This window comes from Sceloporus occidentalis, unplaced genomic scaffold (genome assembly GCF_023333645.1).
Source record: "Sceloporus occidentalis isolate IW3139 unplaced genomic scaffold, rSceOcc1.0.p SCAF_2, whole genome shotgun sequence".
In the NCBI taxonomy this organism is placed as follows: Eukaryota; Metazoa; Chordata; class Lepidosauria; order Squamata; family Phrynosomatidae; genus Sceloporus; species Sceloporus occidentalis.
The window spans coordinates 146578847-146603135 of NW_028316982.1; the positions used below are offsets into that span (position 1 = coordinate 146578847).

Genomic DNA, 24289 nt, shown 5'->3' on the forward strand with positions numbered 1-24289 from the left:
CGGATCTCATCCGGCAGACCATTCCATAATTTGGGAGCAGCAGGTGAGAAGGCCCTCTGGGAAACTGCAGCCAGCCTGGTCTTCTTTGGCTGCAGTAAGTTCTTTCCAGAGGACCTGAGTGAGGGGGGTGGATTGTATGGAGGAAGGTGCTCCCACAAGGAGACTGGACCCAATCCATGTAGGGCTTTAAAGGTTATGACCAACACCTTGTATTGCGCCTGGAAACTGATTGGCAGCCAATGGAGAGATTGGAGTTTCTGAATTTGGCACAAGGGTAGCCCCATGTAGAGCGCATTTCAGAAGTTGAGTCAAGAGGTTACCAGTGCATGTCCCACAGTTTCTAGGTCACCCGGCTCCAGGAAGGGTCTCAGCTGGTGTAACAGCCGAAGCTGATAGCAAGCACTGCTGGCCATCACATCTCATTCACTGCTTGGATGCATCCTAGGTCGAACCTTTGCTTAGCTGGCCAATTTTTGAATTCAGAAGTTCCCTGACTTTGAAAAAGTGATGGCTGAGTGAGGCTTTGACCCGGGATGCATCTGAGCAGCAGCATCTCAGCTAGATAGGTGGCAATTTAGGTATGATAACATCTGGGGGCATCCCGGATCCTAAATTCAAGCCGGGAGAGGTAAGCCATTTTATTTGTTCATGGGATAAACTCCAATGGCTGGATTAGGCACTGCCAGCATTAAAAGCAGCAACAACTGGGCAGCCTTCCTTCTTTCCTTCTTCAACATCTTTAAAAAGCACCAGCTTTATTTTAGGGCCCATTGACAGTGCAAAGGTGCCACCATATATAGTAATTTCCTGAAATTGTTGCTTGTTTCCCTATAAATCAGTGGCTTGTTTCAACTCCTATTTTGGAGGTGGGGCAAATTGTGCTCTAGCCTTCTCCATTGGGAAGGAAAACAGTCTATTGAGCACTTTCTTCTCAGCTCTCTTTATCATTCTTAACTCATTCCAGTCTACAGGTCATTTGTGTTTTATATTTTTAATCTGTTTACTGTTACCATTGTACTTTATTCCCAGATAATTTAATACAAAACCTGTGTGGATCTTGTTTCTAAGGAGAAAGGCATGGATTTTGGAGTCTGGGGTACAGTGAAAAATTAAGTCTAAGAACTCCCAGCAGAACAGACATGGTAAAGATGGTAAAATGGGCCAAGATGAATGAACATGGAATATAAGAGTGTCCAGCTTAGCATTAGTGGTTTCTCCATACAATTTACAATAGGCCTGTCTCTCCATTTATTGGAATCCTGCTTTCTTTCATTTTCCTAGTATAGATGTTTACAATCAGTTTTCACAATTTTGATTTGCACTTTCTTAAACCAGTTATGGTAAATCTATGGCAAGATATATGCTGTCAAATATTTTAGCTAATCTGCAGGTTGAATTTGATTTTCTGATTTATCTGAATCCAAGGTTGTCTGAATTTTGAAATAACTGACAGCTTCTAAAATTCCAGAAAATCTTAGGGTAAAAACTTATATTGGTATAATGAAATCAACTAAAAACTTGCCTTTTGGATTATCTCACATTTGTGTCCTTGTGATGGTGACCTTTGCTTGAAAATAGCACGTCTAATGAATCCAAGTGTTGTAAAAATGCAGGCAAGTTTAAGTCAGTGGAGTCTGCACATCCTGCCAAAAAGCCCTACTATTAAAAATCTGTGTGTTCTTACCACTTTGCTTCTGGCTTGTTTGGGTTCAAGTTGCATGTGAGGACAGGAGATCCATTATTGATCTATTGACTCTTTATAAGTAAAATGGAAGCTCTGGGACTGCATATTCAGTTGTAAGAGCTCTGGTGTGCTAAGGAAGGGATGCACCATTTTTCCTTATAAGGCTTTTTTTTTTTTTTTTGCTAACACGAGTACGCTATCTTGATTTCTCATCCTCATTTGTGTTTCAAGCAACTGCTAAAAATGAATAACATAATATGGATAAATCATAACAGTTGTATAAATCAGTAGTAGGTCTATATAGGAGCTGTACAGACTGCCCCTAAGGGGTGCTCTGCAGCCACCTCTTTCTTTGCCAGATTGGGGCTGCGGCAACCGCATGCTGTGGCCTCAATCTGGCCTTTCCGTGGTGCAAAAAGGAGCCACAAAAAGCAGCTCCTTTCTGTGCATGGAAAGGGTGCCATAGCCGCCAGTATTGCAGCTTGTCTGTGCTCCTTTGGCGCTGCGTCATCTGGACACACCACCAGAGGAATGCCGTGATGCTGTCTGCCATATGGTGAAGCGTGTGGTGTCATGCCAACATGGGGGCGGAGTCAGGGCGTGCATCATGCGGATGCCACATTTCCACTCCGCCCCCATGCCAGCCTCTCTCTCTGGTTTATACAACCCCATACTCAAGAAGGAAGGAAAGTACTGGCAACACATCAATTTTAGTAGCCTCTGTAGTCTATACTAACTATTGACTGGTGGCCTCCAGCAATATGCTGACATGTAGCTAACAAAAAAATGCCAACTTAATAAGGGAGGTGACAAGGGAGGAGACTTTCTGCTACTTAGGAAGTGGTGCAAAAGGTTTGGATTCAAACCACAACAATTCAGGATTCTGGGCTTGTCAGTTTAATAGCAGGCAGGCTTACATGGCTCCAATAGTATGTTAGGTTCAGCCTTTCCAGGTTTTCTTCCTCATGGGAAAGGCTCAGCACTCCATCTAAAGAGAGGGACTACCACAAGAATGCTCTGAAGTGAAGAGAAGGCTAGTTTCCTATCCAACTGTTTGCTGTTCCTGGGCTTTCTCAATCTCAGCAGTAACATTGTGCCAAAGTATTAGAAAGGATCTCACATTCCACCTCTAAATTCCTTACTGTTGCTTCTTCACAAGTCCTGACTGACCTGATCACACACTAACTTCACACACAGTGCATGCTCCACAGAGATTGGTCAGTATGGGATAGTAAACACTACTGTGCCATGGCCTTTCCTTCACTCCTGATCATTTGCCACACGATAATGTCAGATTCAGGGGTACTGTCCTCATATGTGGAAAAATATTGATCCTGTGGGTGAGGTGGGATAAAAAAATTAAAATTCATCATCATCATCATCATCATCATCATCTGTGTCCTTCTTTTATGTCAGTTCATTTCACCCCTAAACCCACAGTTGTTTACTAACTGCCACACCCTGGGACAACTACCTTACTCAGAGAGTACAGGATTATAAAAACTAAGAATAAGCATATTGAATTTTTAAACACACACACACACGAGTGGAACACCAAGTTAACTCCCACTATACGTCTGCACTTCCTCTTTCTTTGTTTGCTGTGTTCAGTCTTTAAGGCTTGGCATTATTATTCTTAGGGCTTATCCGCATCATGACACTGACTAATGCATGAGGCCAGCTGGGTCACTGGCTATATGGTGTTGTATTCAACTCAGATGCTTAGCTGATGGTGGTGGAGCCAGTATTCTGGTCCCTGGTATGTTCTGAAACTATGATTCAGCAGTAAGGATTTTAGGCTTCACTTATTTCATTCTTACATGCAAGAATGAATAATTTCAAAAGTTTTCTTCTCACTGGGACGTTTACAAGAGTTGCACATTTTTTTCAAGAATTTTTCACATTTAGGAATCTTTTTGCAGAATTCTCAAATTGTGGGATGTTTTTGTTTAATTGAACAAATATATTTTGCATAATATACAATGGGCTTTGTATGCACCATTTTCTGTGCAATAAATGTTCTGCACAAAGCAAGATTTTAGAATAGTTTTGGGTGGGTTTTTTTGCGGGGTGTGTGTGTGAAAAGAAGTCACGAAGGATCATAAAAGAATCACAGGGCAGTTTGATCATTTCCTTGATAGCATGTTATTAATGTGACAAGACAATCTTTTTTATCCAGAATAAAGAAAACTTATCAATGTTCTTTCCTTCTCTAATTAGCCCTAAATATGTCTGAAGAGCTAGAATGTGGTGCATTTAAGGTCAGATGTGTTCAGAAAAATAGGGTCTTTTGATGTACTGTTCAGAGGGTTCTCCATTTGGAATAAAATGAATCAGAGGACTTCAGTGTTATTTTCAGAAATAATGATGATGAAGTAGAGATTTAGAATTAATGCTGCTAAGATGGAAGAAAAAGTGGAGCCAATTATTTGATAAATAAGTGATATTGATAAGATGAATCTGTGTCTTTGTTGCTGTTGTTATTTGCTATTAAGTTGGCCTTGACTTATGGCAATCCTAGGAATGAAAAAACAACAACCTTTGAGCCTTTGTCTTCAACCGTTCTGCTTATGTCTTGTAAACTCAGGATCGTGGCTTCTTTGACTGACTCAATGCATCTGTAGTTCGACCTTCCTTTTCTCCTACTGCCTTCACCTTTCCCCATCATTACCATATTTTCTAATGAGCCTCATTTAAACGTTTTGGCGTTTAGGGAGAGTTCAGGCTTGATGTACTCTTGGACCCATTTATTTGTTATGTTGGCTATCCATGGCATCTATAGTACTCTGCCCGAGCACTACATTTCAAATGAGTTGATAAGGGTTGATAAGTGAAATGTGTGTCTAACTCATATTATGGCCAAATCAAATCCCGTGTACAGGCATTTGCATGTTCATCTGGCTGCCATTTTGATTTTCACACAGTCTGCATAAAAGTCTCAGAAGGGCTGTATAGGAATATTAAATTGTTTATGCTCCCAGAAATCTATGATTTCTGCACCCTTGCAAATGTACTTATAGTGTGTGTGCATGTCCCCATGCCCCCTTGTTAAGAATATTTTAATGTGATTTTCTAATTTTAAAAATCTCAGATATTAATTTTTTTTAAGAGAGGCAATAAAATCATGCCGGGAAAATAGCTTTGTATTAATTATATTTATGAGCCAGTGTGGCATAGTGGTTTGAGTGTTGGACTATAACACTGGAGACAGGGTTCGATTCCTATCTTGGCCATGAAACCCACTGGGTGACTTTGGGCAAGTCATGTGCTCTCAGCCTCAGGGAAAGGCAATGGCAAACCTCTTCTGAACAATTCTTGCCAAGAAAATACCATGATAGGGTTGTAGTAAATCAGAAGTGACTTGAAGGCACACAACAACAATGACAACAATAATATTTACAATAATTAATTAGTTTATATTAATTAATTAATATAAATGAATAAATGAGTAAAACAATAAAAATAAAAATAATCAATTTCAAACTATGGACTGAAAACCTTTAATCCTACACATGTAGAGTGTATGCAACATGTACTCACGTAAGAGAGAGATTCATTCCTCTCTGTAAAAATTTATAGTATAGAACAGCCTTTCCCATACGGAGGCCATCATCACATATAAGACTACAATTCCCATCTTCTCTATCCAGCTCAGGGAGCTCATACAGTGCTTTATCAACATGGCAGAGTTACCTTTTGGGCTTCTCCCATCTAGAGGTTTATACATTTTACTCTGGGGCAATTATATGCAAATGTGTGTAAAGAAGCCCTGAAGGCCAAAGCAGCTTTGAAAAGAGAAGATCAGGAAGAGAAGAGTTGCTTAATTGTTTCCACGCCTACTATTTTTACTCCAGTTTATGCACCAGCCTCTAGGCACATGTTTAACTTCTGAAAGACATCTGGAACCTGTGGCAGGAAAGCAATTGGGGTGCCGCTTGGAGAAGAAAATATCAGCACTCCACAGAAAACTTTGGGAATACTATTCATATTGCAATACAAATGGAAGACTCTAAAAACCTGCAAGTATCTTTTGGTCTAAAATTCTGCCACCATGAGTTGTTAGATATGTTCAGCTGTAACTGGCCAGATTTGAAGGGGTGATTCTAGACCTGCCTCCGCTCCCCATTGCTTTACTTTCATGCTGTACTCAGACATGGTACTTTATGCAAACGGAAAACAGCAAAGCTGAAGAGATGTTCCTTTTCATGTGGAGACTCTACGTGCAAGCAAGGATGCTAGAAAATCAGGATTCTGAGTCACATGGAGACTCTCCATATGAACTTCTTCTCTACAGACTTGTCACTTTCTGCATGACAAAAGTGATGATAGAAAAAGTGGTGCTAGTATTTCCTTCTTTGTGTGTCAGAACAGGGTAATGCCTGAACAGGTTTCTAAGCTAGTGGGATATACATAGGCCTGGTGGGCTACAAACATAGGGCTTTCTATTCACAGACAGGAAGCAAAACAGCACTGGGCTATGCATTTAATAAACATAATGAATGTGAATAATCAACAAATGGTCTTTATTTTGAACTCATTTGTTTTACTTCTCATTATAAAAATCTCATTTAAAACATTTAAAAATTCTCATTTAACTGAATGCAAACAAAAAGGGGTGTCATTTGCCCCTCAATTTTTTTAAAATCAAATGGGCATGCTAACTTGTAGATCTTTTCCTCAAATCATGAGAGTCCAAATGAACTTCAGTGTTTGAAGTATTAATACACAATCCAAAAAGTTTGTAGTTGATATGCTTGCAGTATAAGCCACTCTGATTCCAAGAGTGGTGTGAAGGTAGGAAATGTATACATGGCTCAGGTCCCGGCTATTTGGTAGACGATATCTCTCTGTATATACCGGCCCGGGTTCTGTGACCCTTGGAGAGGCCCGTCTCTCCATCCCTTCCCCATCACAACCATGGTTGGAGGCAACACGAGAGAGGGCCTTTTCCATGGCTGCCCCTGGACTCTGGAACTCTCTTCCCGGGGAGGCCAGAATGGCCCCTTCATTGTTATCTTTCCTCTGGCAGGCTAAGACCTACCTGTTCAGACAGGAATTTAAAACAGAAGGTTTTTAAAGAATGGTCTGGGTGTTGTATTTCTATCATTTCTATCTTTTTAATTGTATTTTCTTCTTTTAACATGTAACTTGTTTTAATATTGTAATAATTTAATTCTATATTATGGTACAATTTTTGTATGCTTTTAATTGTACTGGTTTTTTTAAATGTTGTGAGCTGCCCAGAGTCTCAGTTTTGGGGATGATGATGATGATGATGATGATAATGATAGTAATAATAGTAATATCTTCCTCTCATTAGGAAACATGGGCTAGTATCCCAAATGGCAAGAGTGGGAATAATTCATCCTTTCAGAAGCCGTTGAACCACAAGTCATAGCAATCCTAGCCAACATGGCCAATGGCAAGGAGTGCTGGGTATCATAGAATTATAGAATCACTGAGTTGGAAGAGACCATGAAAGGCCATCCAGTCCAACCTCCTGCCATGTGCAAGAATACACAATGAAAGCACTCTGATAGATGGCCATTTGGCATCTGCTTAAAAACCTCCAAAGAAGGAGACCAGCACAGTCTGAAGCAGCGTATTCCATTGTCAAACAGCTCTTACATCAGGAAGTTCTTCCTAATGTTTAGGTGGGATCTCTTCTCCTGTACTTTGAATTGACTCCTCTGTGTCCTGTGGATTTGCAGTCCAACAGCATTGGGAGGGCTGAATGATTCTCCTGCTGTTGAGTTGAACTGCTCTGAAAATTTTCTCTGGGTGCTTGTGTGTTCTCACCACTTACACGGGGAGGAATCCAAGACTTTCCTGTAGAAATGGCAGTGGCAATAGTGTTGGTGGTGCCAGGAGCAGGCAAGCAGGCAGCCACAGCTACTTGTTGCACTTGTACACTACCATCAGAAGATGAGGGTGCCACCTGGAACACAACCCCCAGCAGAAGCTAGCTCTCTTGAATACTACCTTGTTATTTACTGCCTGGTCATAGTACTGTGGGAGAAAGTGGCTTAGGGGAAACAGCCTGTCAAAAAAGCCAATATGATTTCCTTTCCCATCCTCCCACTTTACAATAATGCCTTGGCATCAGGGACTGAACAGTACTGGAATTTATTTAAGATGTAGGTGACTCTCAGTTGACCTTGTTTAATACCACCTGTGAAGTTTTTTCCTCTGCCAAAACCAAATAGGATCTTGGCCGGGGGGATACACCAAATGGCTTCCATACTAGCTGGAAAGCTGAAGTTTAGTTCACAGAATGTCCCACCCCAGTTGTCTGGAATACTATAAAGGTTTGGAATACAGTCATCCCTCCATATTTGTGGCTTTGATATTTGCAGATTTGATTATTCACGGATTTCATTAATATGATCTCTCTAGGACTGTCTAGGTCCTCCAGTGCAACTCTGTGGTCAACTTTAACTGAAAGTTGCACTGAAAGACCATTTGTAGCTACTCCAGTGCAATTCTATGGTCAGTGTCTGTTGGACATTGACCACAGAGTTGCACTGGAGGACCTAGAGATTCCTAGAGAGGTGTCCTTTCAGGTTTTTGCTATTTGCGGTTTTTCCATATTCATGGGGGTCTTGTTCCCCTAACCCTAGCGCATATGGAGGGACAACTGTATAGACAAAACTAAGGGCAAAATGTTTAAGTTGCTGCAAAGAGTGGCTTTCACAGAGCAGGTCATGCCTTTGAGGAAACTGTGGCTTATGAGTATTGCTGTTGTCTCTTCACTTACTTTAAGTAGCTTTGGGTAGATTTTCAAAAGTTTTCAATAATGTACCTCTGTACTTAGATAATGAAAGATTAATTTACAGGTGTTTAATAAAGATGTGAGAGCTAGTGTGGTGCAGTGGATTGGTGTTGCAGTAAGACTGTGGTAGATCAGGGTTCAAATCCCTGCTTGACTATAGAAGCTCACTGGATTACTTTGGACCAGGGGTTGGCAACCTTTGGCCTGGAGGCCACATGCGGCCCGCCGAGCCATTGGGACCAGCCCCAGCTCGGTCCTGCCGCCGATTGCCGCCGCCTTGCCCGCTGTCGCACAAGCACGCTGGGCCATTGGCCTCTCGAGGAAGTGCGCAGGGCCATTGGCCTCTCGCGGAAGCGTGCGGGGAGGAGGAGGAGGGAGGAAGGAGCAGGAGGAGGAGGAGGAAGAAGAAGAAGAACAGGAGCAGGAGGAGGAGGAGGAGGATTTCCATTCCATTTTTACAGGTCTGCTTTGTTTTAACAATGATGATGGTGATGGTGATGGTGATATGAGCCAGCTTCAGAGGCACGGCCAATGTAAGTTGTTGTGATTTTTACAAACTCATGCGCAGTGAAGAAAAACCACAGTCCCTTGACCAAGTACACACTTCTGAGAAGTACAGTTGAACACGAGGGCAAATCACTTATGAGACCACCTTGACATGTTTAGTATGCATAGCCATGTGAACCCATGTTCAGTGTGAAACCCAAAGAGTTTGGTTATGCAATAAGCCTCTGAAATATGCAAGAGGCCATCTTAAGTAAAGCCATGTTCAATGCCCAAATGTGCTGTTTGGAATGGGGGGAGGGGGGTTGGCCAGAAAGGGAAGTAGATTTCTGCCATCTGTCTAGGAATAATGCCCAAATGTCCTCCATTTTGATCATGCCTAAGAAACATGCATTTATATTAACATTTTTTAAAAAGCATCAAAATTTTTTCACATGTCCTCCATGTTTATAAATGTGTCCTACATTTGAAAATGTTGTCCTACATTATTTAATTATTTAATTATTTATTTTTTGGCTCCCCCCCGTTGTCTGGAGGACACCAACCCGGCCCCCGGCTCAAAAAGCTTGCCTACCCCTGCTTTGGACATTTACACTCTCTCAGCCACAGAAGAAGACAAAGGCAAAAACCCTTCTCAGCAAAGCTTGCAAAGAAAACCACACAATAGGTTTTCCTTCGGGCTGTCATAAGTCAGAAATTATTTGAAGGCATGCAACAATAACAACACAACAACAATAGTAAGAATTTCAATATATTCCAAGCATGGAAACTTTAGCAGGCATTGTGAAGAATATTGGCAGACCAATCACACCTGTAGTAGCATTTCATAAACAAAGCATTATTAAGACTGGATGCTTATCAACCTTTAAAAACAACAACACGTTTGCCTCTAATTCAAAAGCAGGCAACAATAAGGATGACCCTGCAATGTTTTTCTTGTTTTTAATGCCATTAAGCATATTTTGCTATTCCCTCATTTTTGAAATGACAATAGTTACTGAGACAACAAAAATCAGTAGCTAAATTCTCTTACGTGTTAGTTTTAAATAGTTTTTATGAGTTCCTAAGAAATACTCCATGTTAGCAGACTTCCCAGTAGACATTTCATAACTTCTTAGAGATTTCACTGTAGCTTTGGGCCATTTTTGAGTGGGAACCAAAGCATACAAGTTGTATATCCTGCTTGTATGGCAATTATCAGCTTTGTACCAGGAGATAATCAGAGATTACACCAAAAGGGTGTTGGCAGCCTGTTGCACCGAAGGGGTATTGTCAGATTTTCATTATTAGGAAGCCAAATTCTTAATTTTTAAATAGAGGTGTTTTTCAAAATGACATAGAAAACTGAATCTTTCTGGATCCAATCTAATGCCCTCCAGCTGTGCTGAATTAGAAAAGACAGTCCTGAATATAGTCAGCCCTTCTTGTATACAATTTTTTATACACTGATTCAAGCATCCACAGTTAGATTTTTTTTTAAAAAAAGAGGTATAAATTTCAAATATCAAACCTTGATTTTCCATTTTTTTTATAAGGGACACCATTTTGCTATGTCATTATATTTAATGGGACGTGAGCATCCACGGATTTTGTTATCCACAGGGGATCTTGGAACCAAACCCCAGCATATAACAAGGGTCCACTGTAATCCTCTTCCTAGTGGGCTCAAGCAAAAGCCAACTGCTGCAGCCTGTCCCAGCATATGTTTCCTCCCTCATTAATAATTTTTGCCATCTTGACCACAATCTGATGCTATTTGGCCACACACGTACCAGTATTCATCTGTGAAATGTTGGAATATGGGTCTGATTCCCCCCACCCCACTCTCAGTCATACATGGTTTTTCCCCCCTATTTAGGCTTGCCATATCCCGCCTGGGGGCGGGACTTTCCCGGTTTGGGGTGGGGCCACACAGTCCCACCCCGGCTTGGCCCCTCCCCCAGGACCTCCCCCCCCCAGCAAGGCCCTGGAGGCAGCTCCACCCCTTCCTCCCCATGGCTGATGTGCCACCCTCCCCGCCTCCCTGCCTGACTTAAGCCTAGAGAGCAGGTCTTCAAGACATCTGCCACTCAGAGCTATTGGCAGCCCACTTGGTATATATACCCTGCAAGAGGCATTACTTTCAGGTTACAGTGAGCAAAGAAAAAAAGGCCATCAATTGTTCCTGTTTCCCTGGGAGTCTAAATGCCTCCTCATCTTTTAAATGTCTACCGCTCAGTATTGTTGTAATTCTTTATCACAGGGTCGTTTTTGAGGCCCTAAACACCTTTCCTTGTAATATGCAAATTTCTCCCGAAGCTGACCAATGGGAAAGAAGCAATCAGCCCCCCTCCCCTTGGGTTGGTTTTCAAGGGCTTGGAAGGAAGAGATTTTGCCTTGCAAGTTGCTGGTAAATAATAGAAGGCTTTGGGGTAGCAAAGGCTGCAGAAATAGTTTGACCCCCCCCCCCCAAAACATCCATGGCTCAGTGCTATGGGATTCTGGGAATTGTAGTTTCTTGTGGCACCAGAGCTCTTTTGACAAAAGGAGACTGAATGGAGGCGTTGCCTGGCTGGGGGCAGAGCCTCTTGCCAGCAGTGAGAAGGCTGCGATGATGAGGAAAAGCAGGGGCTCCTCTGGTGGTCCTGGCCACTTCCCTTGGCTCCCTCCCTCCTCCTCCTCCTCCTTCTCCTCCTCTCAGAGCTCATTCACACTCCCTGGCTTTTCTCCCCCCCCCCCCCTCTGCACTTTGAGACCCCTTTAACTGCCAAAGCTCAATGCTCTGGAATTCTGGGGTCTGTGAGGCATTTGGCCTTCTCTGTCAGAGAGCTCTGGTGCCACAATAAACTACAATTCCCAGGATTCCATAGCACTGAGCCCTGGCAGTCCAAGCAGTGTGTTTTGGACACAGAGATCCTCCAAATGAATCCAGTCCCTAGCTTTTATATCTCTCTCACACACTGCAGGAATAATAACCCACTTTGAGACTGCTTTAACTCAGTGCTAGGGAATCCTGGGAATGCGAGTGTTTGGGAGACATTGAGACTTCTCTGTCAGTGATGGCTCTGAGGCCACAATAGACTACAATTCCCAGGATTCCCCAGCACTGAGCAGTCTCAAACTGGACCATTTCCTCAGTGTGGATGCACCTGGGGAGGCATTCTGGGCACTGCAGTTCAACTAAGTTTGGAGGGTTATGGGACTCCCTGTCAGAGATAGCTCTGGGGCCACAATGTACGACAGTTCCCAGCATTCCCCAGCACTAACCCAGGACAGTTAAGTCACTCTCAAACTGGATTATTTCCTCAGTGTGGATGCAGCTTTGGTGAGGAACTCTGGGCATTTCAGTCCAGCTATGTTTTATTTCTGCAGTGTATTTTGGACCAGAGACAAGGGGACCAGGCATCCTCCTCCTTTTCCAGGACATGTCCTCTTCTGTCAAATTTCAAAGTGTCCTCCATTTGGATCATGGCTAAGAAGCATGGATTTATAAGTACATGGGTGTTTTTAGCTTTTATTTTTGGCCATGTCCTACATATTTTTGCTTGGGTGCCCTACATTTTGGGGTGAGGGCATTGGTCACCTTGGTCAGAGAGCTTTCCAGGGGTTAACTGCCATTCTGCTGTGGTGCTGGAACAAACCACCATTCCCAGAATTCCATAGCATTCAGCCAAGACAGTTAATGTGGTCTCAAACCAGATTATTTCTCCAGTGTAGATGCAGCCCAAGCCTTTTGCCTCTCTTATGCCTGAGATTTCAAAGCCCAGCCTTGGCACCACAACAAACTACAAATCCCAGGATTCCATAGGATGGAGTGATGAGAGTGAAAGCAGTGTGGCAGCAGCCTAAGTGTGCTTAATGCAGTTCTTAACATGGTCTCACAAGACTTTTTTGTTGAACAACTTGTACCCATTAACTCCATTTCATGTCTCCTTTATTTAGTGGGGAGGAATACAGACAAAACAAGCCAAAATGAAGAAAAACCAAAGTCCCTTGACCAAAGGGTTTGGTTGTGGAATAAGCCTCTGAAATATGCAAGAGGCAATGTTAAAATAAAGCCATGTTCAATGCTCAAATGTGCTGTTTGGAATGGGGAGAGGGGGGTGGCCAGAAAGGGAAGTAGATTTCCGTGATCTGTCTACGAATAATGTCAAAATGTCCTCCATTTTGATCATGCCTAAGAAACATGGATTTATATGAACATTTCTAAAAAAGCCTCAATTTTTTTGCATGTCCTCCATTTTTTTAAAATGTGTCCTACATTTGAAAATGTTGTCCTGCATTTGTCCTACATTTGTCCCGGTTTGGAGGTCCTCACTTATGGCAACCCTACCCCTATTGAACTTGTAATCTACTAAGGCTGATCAAAGCTGTAATCTACCAAGATATATGCCACCCCACTGGTGGTGAAAAAGGCTGTTAGGCAGTTGACAACTTCTGTGTTCCCACTGTTCTGGGTGTTCATGACAAATGAGCAGGGTTGGCCCCTAGGCACAGTGAAGCTGACATGTTAGATGTCAGAGGCTGGGTAGGGTAGCAGCAGCAGTCTCTTGGCTGTGTCTTTGGAGCCTCCTGGTCATTCTCTTTCTGTTGGAGGAGAGAGAGAGCTATGGCCTTTCTTATTATTTCCCTAAATTGGCTCATTACCTTCTGGTGTGATGAAAGTCCAGTGATATTGTCAGTATTCAAGTGGCAACCTGGCCAGTATCTGAACATTTAGTGGGAAGCGTGGGGAGAGAGACATTTCTTCTTGTTCTTCGTTTCAGATTACAAGATATCTTAAATTGGCTCTGGAAATTGTAGATTTATTGTTCCCCCACAGGTCAGTGTGCCCTCGTACTTTTAGCAAGGTGAATCAAGCTGTTCTGGCCTGGTGTTCAAATGCCATGTTGCAAGAAGGGCAAAGCTTTCTCCTTTCTTAGGAAAATGGCAAATATCATATGTTGGAACTGATGTCAGGATCTCTCTCCTATGCCTGTTTATCTTTCTTGAATCCTCTGGAAATTGATCCCTGTTCTTAGTGGCAGGGAGCCTTCTGGTTGACTTACTAGTGCTCCTTTAACTCCTGGCCCAACACTAGTTTTCTTGAAAGTTACTTTGATTTCTTCACAGTACGTAGCATTGACAGTTCCTTACAATGCAGAACACATCTGGCGAAACACAGAAAAACAAACATAGTTATTGATACACAAAAAAGTGTTGCTGTATATTCACAGTAGGTTACAAGGACATTTTCTCTGCTTTTCATTTGGTCCTTTAGTACAAAACTAGAGGATTGGAAAATTACATTAGTACTTGACACTGGATGTAATCTTGCTGGAGTATTCTAGTAATCTGTTAAAGACTCAGTCTTGACACCATTCTCTTTCCATGACCAGCGCTTACATAATGCATCAGTTTATAATCTGTAACTAGAAATCTGGTCTCTGTGTGGTCCAAAATATACATATGCCCAGCAAGTTTGACTGTGGTTGAAATAATCTATGCTTATTCATTATGCTAGCTGCCCTCCTTATTTCTTTTCATATGGAGAGGCTTGCGCTGGGAGGCTTAATAGTTTATGATTCGGTAAAATGTCATTGGTAAGTTACTGCTTTGGTCAGGAATTAAGTGGCAACTGATCTCCCCTGACTAGTTGAAGGCTATCACTTCCAGAACAAATAGAGAATGGCGCTTCGAAAGATGGCCAAAGCTACTGGGAGGATGGCAACTGATGTCCTTTCTCTCAAAAGAGTCAAAAAGATTAGTAGGTGTTAGTGAGCCAGTCTTTACATCTTTCTTAACAGCATGTGATGTGTATGTTGATGGAAAAGGAGTCTCCTGTCTGCTTGCCTGCCTGCACACACACACACACGGGATATAAATAAGTAAAGTGAGAAATAATAATAATAATAATAATAATAATAATAATAATAATAGACCAAAGGCTTAATGGTTTATAATTCAGTAGAATGTCATTGGTAAGTTACTGCTTCTTTGGTCAGGTCATACACATGTGATGTATATGTAGATGGAAAAGGAGTCTCCTGCCTGCTTGCCTATCAAATCCACTAGTAAGGCCACTGTGGGAACTGGGATATAACTTACCAGTGACATCAGACCAACGGTTCACTAAGTCCCCCTGTCCCAATTAATAATAATAATAAGAAGAATAGGGTCAGTTGGGCTTAGTGAACCTTTAGTCCGATCCATAAGGACTCCTTCTCTATTCTTTATATTTTCTTCCCATTATTATCAGAGATGTGAAACATGTGGTCCATACCTTCCAATTCTCCCAATTTTGCAGGAACAGTCCCAATTAATCCTCTGTCATCCTGCTGATTTTAAAATGCCCCAACGATACATGGAGAACCATAGGTCCCCCATATTAGCTTTATATTGTAACATGTACATACAGAATGAAAAATAAATGCATTTTTCTAGCCCTTCATTCCATATTTTGCAAGATCAAGGTTTACCTCTGCAAACTAACACTTAACTTTTACTTTCTTTCAGTGCATAGGAAGGGACACAGAGCAAAATGACAACACTTACTGTAGGAAAACCATCCTCTAACAAAAATGGTAAAGTTATGCTCTTTTTGTATTGCATCTGTTGAGTTAGTTAAGGGATGGGGGAAATACAGTACACTTATAAAATCTGAAACACAAGAACTGACTGATGTGTCTTGCAGTCTTTGTTACTGATATTCTTCCTTTACCTTTTGTCCGTCCTTCCTTCCTTCCTTCCTTCCTTCCTTCCTTCCTTCCTTCCTCTTTCTTTCTTTCTTTCTTTCTTTCTTTTTGTAAACAACATTTCACATTCAGCTATGCACTGATTAATCTTTATTGATTAAGCCAGTAGAGTATATTAAGAAAACAATTGGGCACCAGACTGTTTTGGACTTCAACTCCCAGAATTCCTAATAATTAACTTTGGGGTCAAGCAGACCAGCAGCTTGGAGCAGCCTCTGGCCTCTCCAGCCCTGGTCGCTCCCTATTTGGCACAAGATCACGGCGACCAGATGCTGTGATCCTGAGGCTGGCTGCAGCAGGAGTCCCAAATGGGCCGCCAACAAGGAACAATTTTTTAGCTCTCCTTTTGCTGCCGGCCTGGGCTACCTTAGGTGGCCACAGTGCAGCTTTGGCCCAATCCGGGGGCATTCATCACCTGTACCAGATCAGCCCCCAGATCAGCCTGAAGCCAATACTTTTGGCCTGTGTGTTTCAGGTCTACGTTGGCTACAGCTTCAGGGAGTTGTCCAAAACATTTGGAAGTCCAAAAGGCTAGGAATCACTGGTTTAAATGCAATGAATGTAGGTGAAGAATATGAACAGATGTCTTGATTCAAAGATTATCCCTTAGAAATGTCAAAATAGTCACTTATTCATTCATTAGTATGTTTATTTAGTAAGCTTATTCAAAATCCCTTATATGCTATCTGTCTTTCTCAGTTAGAGGTATCTGAGGTGACTCACATCAGTTTTGTTTATTAGGAAGTAATTTCATATATTAACAGACAAAGAAACAGGAGAAACCAAAAGCACAGTAATTGGAGTGTACCTTAAACATAGGAAGATGAACACTGTGGGTGAAAATTTGTTTAGGAGGGAGTGGGTAGCTTTAATGCTTCAGCAACAGGAAAATTCCCCACCTAGCTCCAGTGAGCTGAACATTTTGCTATTCAATTTTTTCATTCCTTGTCTCTGTATAAATAGATGTCAAGAATGCTTCCCTTGCAATGAAGAGTAGGCAACAAGTCATCAATGAGGTTAACAAGCGAAGGACCCTGTTGCAAGATAACAGCTGGATAAAGAAGAGACCTGAGGAAGAAAAGTAAGGAAAGGATTCATTTGGGTTTTTTTTTTTTTTTTGGGGGGGGGGGGTAAAATAGGTCATATACTGCAAATTTTCCTGTGACTATTAGTTAATGCCACTAGTTCAGTTTATTGTGTGTGTGTGTGTGTGTGCATACCCTCCAGCTGTCCCGATTTGTCAGATAGTTCCAATTTAACATCTGTCCCACGTTTTCTGTTGCTTCTAAAATGATCCAATTTCTCCTTCCTCCTCCCACTTTCCCCCTTTGTCCTCAGCTTACTTCAGTTGTTGGAAGCTGAGTCCAAAGTGCATTTGGCCCTCCACATCCATGGATTTTTCCCCATGGATTCAAACATCCATGGCTTGGAATTATTAAAAAATATATATAAATTCCGAAAAGCAAACCTTGATTTCTAGAGTTCCACCCATGTAAAAAGGTTGAGAAAGCCTGCCCTAGATCGAGTTCTCATTAAACAAAACACCAGTAAACAAAACACCTACCTCTCCCTCCCCCCCCCCCCCTTTCTAAGATGCTTGCTTGTGCTTGCTCCTCTTGAGCTAGCCATGAAGTTTAGAGGAAGCAGGCCACCAAGGTGTGTGAACTTGTGTGAAATCTTAACAAAGCTGCTCCCAGGGGAAAACACCACAGATCAAACGAAAGCATCAAAGACTTGCAGAAGAAGAGACTTAAATTAAACACAGGTAGCCAAGGTGATGGAATGTTTCCCCGTTGCTTTAGAGGAAGTTTGCCATGTGCAGCTTCTTGCAAGACATGCAGATTTCTCAGGATTTCTCTCCAGATGGCCAGATGCTTATAACAAAGCATTAAAGAAGGCAAGATCTGGAATGCATCTGTTCATTCTCCTTCATCCATGCAGCATCTGATACATCCAGTCTATGACATGCAGTGGTTCGTTGAACCTGGTGGTTTTTCCCCCAGACTTGTTCAAAGAGAGCCTCAGATATCTCAGAAACTTTCAGAATTTCGCCAATTAAAAGATCAGTAAAAACAGCCAAACGTACTTGGAAGACAGCTCTGTCACAAGAAGGCACTTTCCCATCTCATGCAATGGGCAATGAAAAGAAAGTGATAAGTCTAGACTCTAGGCCCTTTTTTCTAGTTCATATCATGTAATGGTGAGGCCTGTAAACTAATATCATCATGTCTGAACATATGCTCTGGAACATAAATGTTATATACAATATGATGATATGAAATATTTTGTTAATTTCAGTACTGATGAAAACTATGGCAGAGCGGTGCTTAATCAATACAAATCACAGGACAGCTTACACAGGTACAATAACACGTTACTCTGTGTACAGGTATATCTTTCTTTAAGTTGCTTCACCTTAGAGCATTTTGCGAATACAATACTTTTCAATTACACAGTACAGTGCCATTTTGTTATCCATATACAACATCTGTGCACTTTCTGTCTCAGTGTTGAATTCTGGCAATTTTAAAAGTTTTATTTTTACAGTTGCATCTTTTTTGGCCTTGCACGATTGCACAATAAATGTAGTGTAAATATGTTTTTTAGAGTTTTATATGCACTGGTGAGTGAAAAAAAAATTAGCTTTAAGGTGACTTTCGCTTTATTGCAGTGGTCTAGAACCTAACCTGCCATATTAGCAAGGTATGCCTATATATCTACTCTCTGCTCCCCACTCCCTGTAATATTTTGAACTATGGCAAGATGTTCAGGCAAACACCACTTGCTATGATTAATTCACGAGGAAAACCTGTTTTATTGGCATTTTATTGGCACTTATAGTGCATTAGCTCTTAAGTTTAACCCAAGAGTCAGTTTTTCCATTTGATTTTAATGTAACGTTTACATTATGAATAAGAAAAACCTGTGAAACCTAGTATGCACATTCATGACATAATTCTACATTTCAAGTTTGGAAGTGAGCTTGATCTGCTTTTTAAGGGATCAGAAAAGATGAAACTAATTTTCAAGGAGATGGGGAAAAATCTAAGATTGTTCTTCTCACTCTTGAATATTTTGCTTCCTTGTTAAGTGGAATCAAAAGTTTCCAGTTTGAAAACACATGATTGTTGAAGTGATTTTATTTTACCTTTGTATCTTGTGTTGACATTGATAATAATCTTAAAACAAGTTATTTTATTACTTTTAGGAATAAAAATGAATTGAGTGATAATCATTTTCAATTTGATCTACATCATACAGGTTCAAATTGGGAAAAAACAGCTATGAAAGAGTGCTTAGTACTTAGGTTATCATTGTGCACACACATGGATTGGATTCATATTTAGGGAGGTCCTCACAAATCAATTGTTAGTCTCAACTAAAATAGATCCAATGAATCAATAGAAACTTGGTAAACGAACACTTATATAGTAGTTCATTTCTTGTTGGGACTAGCAACTGGATTTAAGCCAATTAGCTCCAATTTAGTCATGACTAGTTTATTAGTAAGTCTCATTCGTTTCAGGGGTTCTCCTGTTATGATGCCTAAATCCAGTTTTTAAATGCAACTGGAGCAAATTCATTGAATCAATGAAACTGATCAAATTTCCATTGATTCAATGCATCCAATTCTAATTAGGACTAGCAATTGGATTTGGGATGAAAACACACAACTCACTTGATTTGCTGGCTATGTGAAGGTAATATTGTTAATTATTTCTGCTATTTATTGCAGGAAACATCATATTTATTAAATATGCTCGACTTGTAACTTCAGTCTACTGGAATATGTTAATTTATTCTTCAATTGAAAAGATCTGTTGGAGAGCCAATGTGATGTAATGGTTGGACTAGGACTATAGGAGACCAGAATTCGAATCTCTGTGCAGACATGGAAATCTGACTGGGTGACCATGGGAAAGTCACACACTCTCAGGGCTTGTCTACATAGGCCAAATGAAATTGGTCCTCCCCTGCAAAAAAATTGGGTATCTCATTTCTGACCTCAAAGGGAGCCGACTTACACCAGCAGTGGCAGTAGCACTGGGCAACACAGTGGGACATGTATGTAGACAGTGTCCCAGCATCACTACAGAGTGCAGAGGTAACAGGGGAAATCCCGGGCATCTGTATTCTGGTAGGTGTAGACAAGCCCTCAGTCTCAGGGGAAGTCATTGACAAATCTCCTTTGAAGAAACCCTGCTGAGAAACCCCTTTGATCAGGTTGCCATAATTTAGAGTAGATTCAAAGGCACATAGCAAAAACATTGTTATTGATATTTGAGAAACATTAGTAAACAGGTAGATCTAATTTGAATGCTTGGGAAATTGGAAAGTCTTCTCTGAAGTCACTAAATTCCCCCACTATAATTAATTTACTTTCTTATTGCAGGAATGCGGATGAACAGGATGATCAAAAAGCTTTGCTTAGCCGTTATAGATCTGACACTACTTTAGACAGGTATGTTTTTTTTACACAGATTGCTTTATTGGTTTGTATTATATAATGATGGGATTCAGCCAGACTTTTTTGATGACTTAGAATCATAGAATCATAGAGTTGGAAGAGACCACAAGGGCCATCCAGTCCAACCCCCTGCCATGCAGGAAATCGAAATCAAAGCATCCCCAACAGATGGCCATCCAGCCTCCGTTTGAAGACCTCCAAGGAGGGAGACTCCAACACACTCTGAGGAAGTGTGTTCCACTGTCCTCTGGGACTTGGGGCTCATACAGACAGGCCAAAATAAAGCTGCTTCGGATCACTTTGGAGGTATGCTGTTTAAATGACACATGCATTTTAAGAGGCCAGAAGCTGCGCCAAAGCTGCACTCCAATCTTTAGGACTGGAGCATGGCTTTGGTATGGCTTCCGGCCTCTTAGGATGCATGCAGCATTTAAACAGCATACCTCCAAAGTGACGAGAAGCAGCTTTATTTTGGCCTGTCTGTTCAGGCCCTAAGAGATACAGGTTTATTAGTTCATTAGGATTTTTATCTTAATGGTGCAGTGTGGGATAGGGAAGCGGTGATCCTAGGACTGCAACCAACTTCCCAAAGTTGTTCTGTTACCTTTGACCTTTCCAGATTGCTCAGACTGAACTTTTTCTGATGCCACTCTCTCTGGTGAATTGCCTTTTTTCAGAAGCCTTCAGGAATGACATGCTACGTTTTAAACAGATTGCAGTTTTCCACACTAAAAACAGACATCCAGTTGCTTATATTTGGGGGGGGGGGGGGGGCATCTATGGCAGGGGCATAAAATGGGCCCTGGACTGCCCAAGTGGTCTGCCCCTGGTATAGTGCAACAAAAAGTGACTGACAAATGAGTTCTGGGTTCAAGAAATCCCCATTCAGCCATGAAACTCATTCGTGTTTCTGTCTATTTCTTCTGTTGGTATCAGCTTGGTATCAGCTTCGGCTGATACACCAACTACGTCCCTGTCTGAACTGGGGGGACCTAGAAAAAGTAGTACATGCACTGGTAACCTCTCGCTTGGATTTCTGCAATGCGCTCTACATGGGGCTACCTTTGTATCAGGTTCGGAAACTTCAATTGATTCAAAACGCAGCAGCCAGGTTAATTACGGGGACATCGAGGTCCGAACATATAACACCTATCTTAAAATCTCTACATTGGCTGCCAATTTGTTTCCGGTCCCAGTACAAAGTGTTGGTTATCACCTTTAAAGCCCTAAATGGCTTGGGCCCGGGTTACTTGAGGGAACGCCTCTCCCTACATAATCCTCCCCATACACTCAGATCTACAGGAAAATCCTTACTCAGCTACCCTAAGGTGAGACTGGAGATCACACAACAAAGGGCATTCACAGCAGTGGCGCCTTCTCTATGGAATGCCCTACCGGAAGAGATTCGCCTCAGTGGAACGGTGGAAGCCTTTAAGAAGGCTCTAAAGACTCATCTCTTCCTACAAGCCTACCCTCCCAATTCCGTCTGAGACCATCTCCCCACTATTGTTTTTGATATATAGTAATTCATGGTTTTAATAGTTTATTATATGTTATAAAAAAAATTTAATCTTGTTTGAATTTACTTCTTTTAATATGTATTTTAGATGTGAATTTTTAATTGTTCTTATTGTCTGTTTTTAATGATATTGTACACCACTTTGATCGTAGGAAAAGCGTTTAACAAATAAACAATTTATTATTTATTTATTATTATTCTCAAAAATAAGTACCACAGCTTTCAGTGGGAATTCTTCCCTTTTAAATGTGTACAGAATTCCAGCCTAAGTAGCTTGGAGGAATTGCTGACACTGAGTTAAATCTATCTCATAAAGCTGTTGTCAGGATGAAATGAAATAACCTTTTCTGGAGAGTCATAATTAATTAAGACAAAATCGTTTGGGGAGATGAATTGGCCTGGATTCCAATGTCTATTCTCACAAAAAAAGGAATTCCCCACCTAGAGATACTTGAAGAACTTGATTACTGCATCTCTTCCACCAATATATGAGTCAGAACTTAGGGTGCAGCTACACTGTAAAAATAATGCAGTTTGAAACCATTTTAAGTGCTTTAGCTCCTTTCTATGGAATCCTGGGATGTGTACAGTAGTTTTATAAGATTTTTAGTCTTCTCTGCCAAAGAGTTCTGGTGCCTCACAAAACTACAAATTGCAGGATCTCACCCCTACTCCTTGCCTCCAGGAACTGCTGCCTAAGGCAGTTTCCTCACTCTGCCATATGCCAGGGCTACATAGTTTTCCACAACCACCGAAGGATCCTTAGCTTTGAGTTCTGCCGCAGAACAAGTGAGATCTAGGTAACACAATCAACATTCATAAATTAATTTAGTTACTTTAGCTGAAATGATCAGTGTTAACCAAGCTCACAGTTAACACCAATAACTTAACTTCAACACCAGTTCTGTCATCCCAGTCCTTAGGATACCTATTCAGAAATACAACTTTCCAGTAAAAATGCATGATATAACTTTTGCAAACTATTAATTTTGGCATGTAGCAGGAGCCTGACAACTGAACTTCCTCAGCAGAGGTCAAGACAAGGTTTCTCGGGAATTACTATAAGATCCATTGTAGGTCAAAAAAAAAATCTTGTTTCTTTTTTCCCCTTTAATGTAAATCTAATGGCTTAATGAAATCAATGTTAAGCCCAGTTATCATGGCTTCTTGGGTTTGATGTAGTGGCTGTAAACCTCCTAACTGTGTTCCATAAGGAATTGTAGACAACAGACATCCTCAAATCATATTGATCTTCAAAAATGTATGTGTTGGGGTGTCTGTGGAAAACACTGTATTCCATATGGAGTCGTAAGGAATTGCTTTGATTGTAGAGACACTGTGCTTCTTCATTAAAAGGCTTGTCAAAGTATTTGATGTTTTCCCACTGCCACACAAGATTAATTTGAAAAACGAACACATAATAATCTTGGAATTTTTAATAATTCATTGCTTTTTAAAAAGTGATTAAATTAAACCTTTCAGCAAGCTATTTCCCCCCAAATAAATAAGCACAAATATTATATTGAGTCAGCTAGTATTGTAGTCTGTTCTCATTAGGATAGTAAAAATTGTAAAATTGCATACAGCTACTGAAAGCTTCCTTTTTTCTGCTTTGCTAGGACATGTTAGATGTTGACACTTTAATTCAGGCAACTTTTGTTTTTCTTTTTCTCCATTAACAGAAGGAAATTTTATCTGTTATTGCAAACTCATGTGGCTATTTTTCTCTGTTTAGGATTTCTGGCAGAAGTGATGCTGACAAGGCAAATAAGCTTCCCACCTTAGAGAGCAGGTCAAGTAAGAGGTATGTGTGAGCAAAGACTCAAAAACAAAATAACACTAAGCTTCAGTGCCATCCATTCAAAGGTGAACCAGGTTTGGTGGGTATCAGCTGGGTATTTCCTATGTGAACAGTGGCAGCTAGTGGCTCAAATGCCTGTGGGGTAGCAAATCTTCTTTTAGATTTTAGTCCAAACTTTTAAGATGTGATCCAAGGCGATGAATCTATTGGGGAAGAGGGTTTAGCACTTCAGATGCTCCTTTTAATGTTAAGAGTAAAGCTTGGAATGGATGCATTGCCATACTGACAGCAGAGCCACCAGCTGCCCCTGGATGTGACCAGTTCTTGCTTTCTGGGAAACTAGTAATTTTTCCCCCTCATGGCTAGACATATATTTTGCTAAACTCACTGAATCAGGGTGATCAAGCAATCAAAAAATTTTTGAACAAGTCCTCAGACTATATCAAATGCAATGTCTACATATTAGAAGCAAGTAGTAAATGCATTTTAAAACTAAGATTAGATACAAACATTATATATACATTAACAGAATAAAAAAATTATACCCATTAAAATTGTGCTCAATTTGATGCTTGTTCTTTCACATAGCTTTGCCATTTCTCTCCCCCTACCCACCTGCAAACTGGCTGCTTTAACAGCAAAGAGGGCAACCCTCTGAGCCACATATGGATTAAATCCTTGTAAGAGAAAACTCAGTTTGCCCTTAGTCTCTAATTGGTCATGTCACCAAAAGATGCATGACCCACCCTGATGGCAGCACACAGGAAGATCTGTACAGGGTGCATCTCTTTCCCCAAAACATTAAACATGCACAGCAGGACTATGGCA

The 24289-nt window shown here is 41.1% G+C and overlaps 1 protein-coding gene across 6 annotated transcripts in view; it reads left to right on the forward strand.

The window, feature by feature from the left end:
* SCEL (sciellin) overlaps positions 1-24289 on the forward strand; it is a 75033-nt gene that overhangs the window by 12519 nt on the left and 38225 nt on the right. For 5 of the 6 annotated variants that reach the window (XM_089511146.1, XM_089511151.1, XM_089511150.1 and 2 more), the window contains 5 exons: positions 15435-15502; positions 16637-16754; positions 17972-18034; positions 20067-20135; positions 23396-23464. In XM_089511146.1, the coding sequence (XP_089367272.1) occupies positions 15460-15502; positions 16637-16754; positions 17972-18034; positions 20067-20135; positions 23396-23464 (362 nt within the window). In that variant the 5' untranslated portion in view covers positions 15435-15459. The remainder of the gene's footprint in view (positions 1-15434; positions 15503-16636; positions 16755-17971; positions 18035-20066; positions 20136-23395; positions 23465-24289) is intronic. The other variant, XM_089511148.1, reaches the window with a different exon arrangement.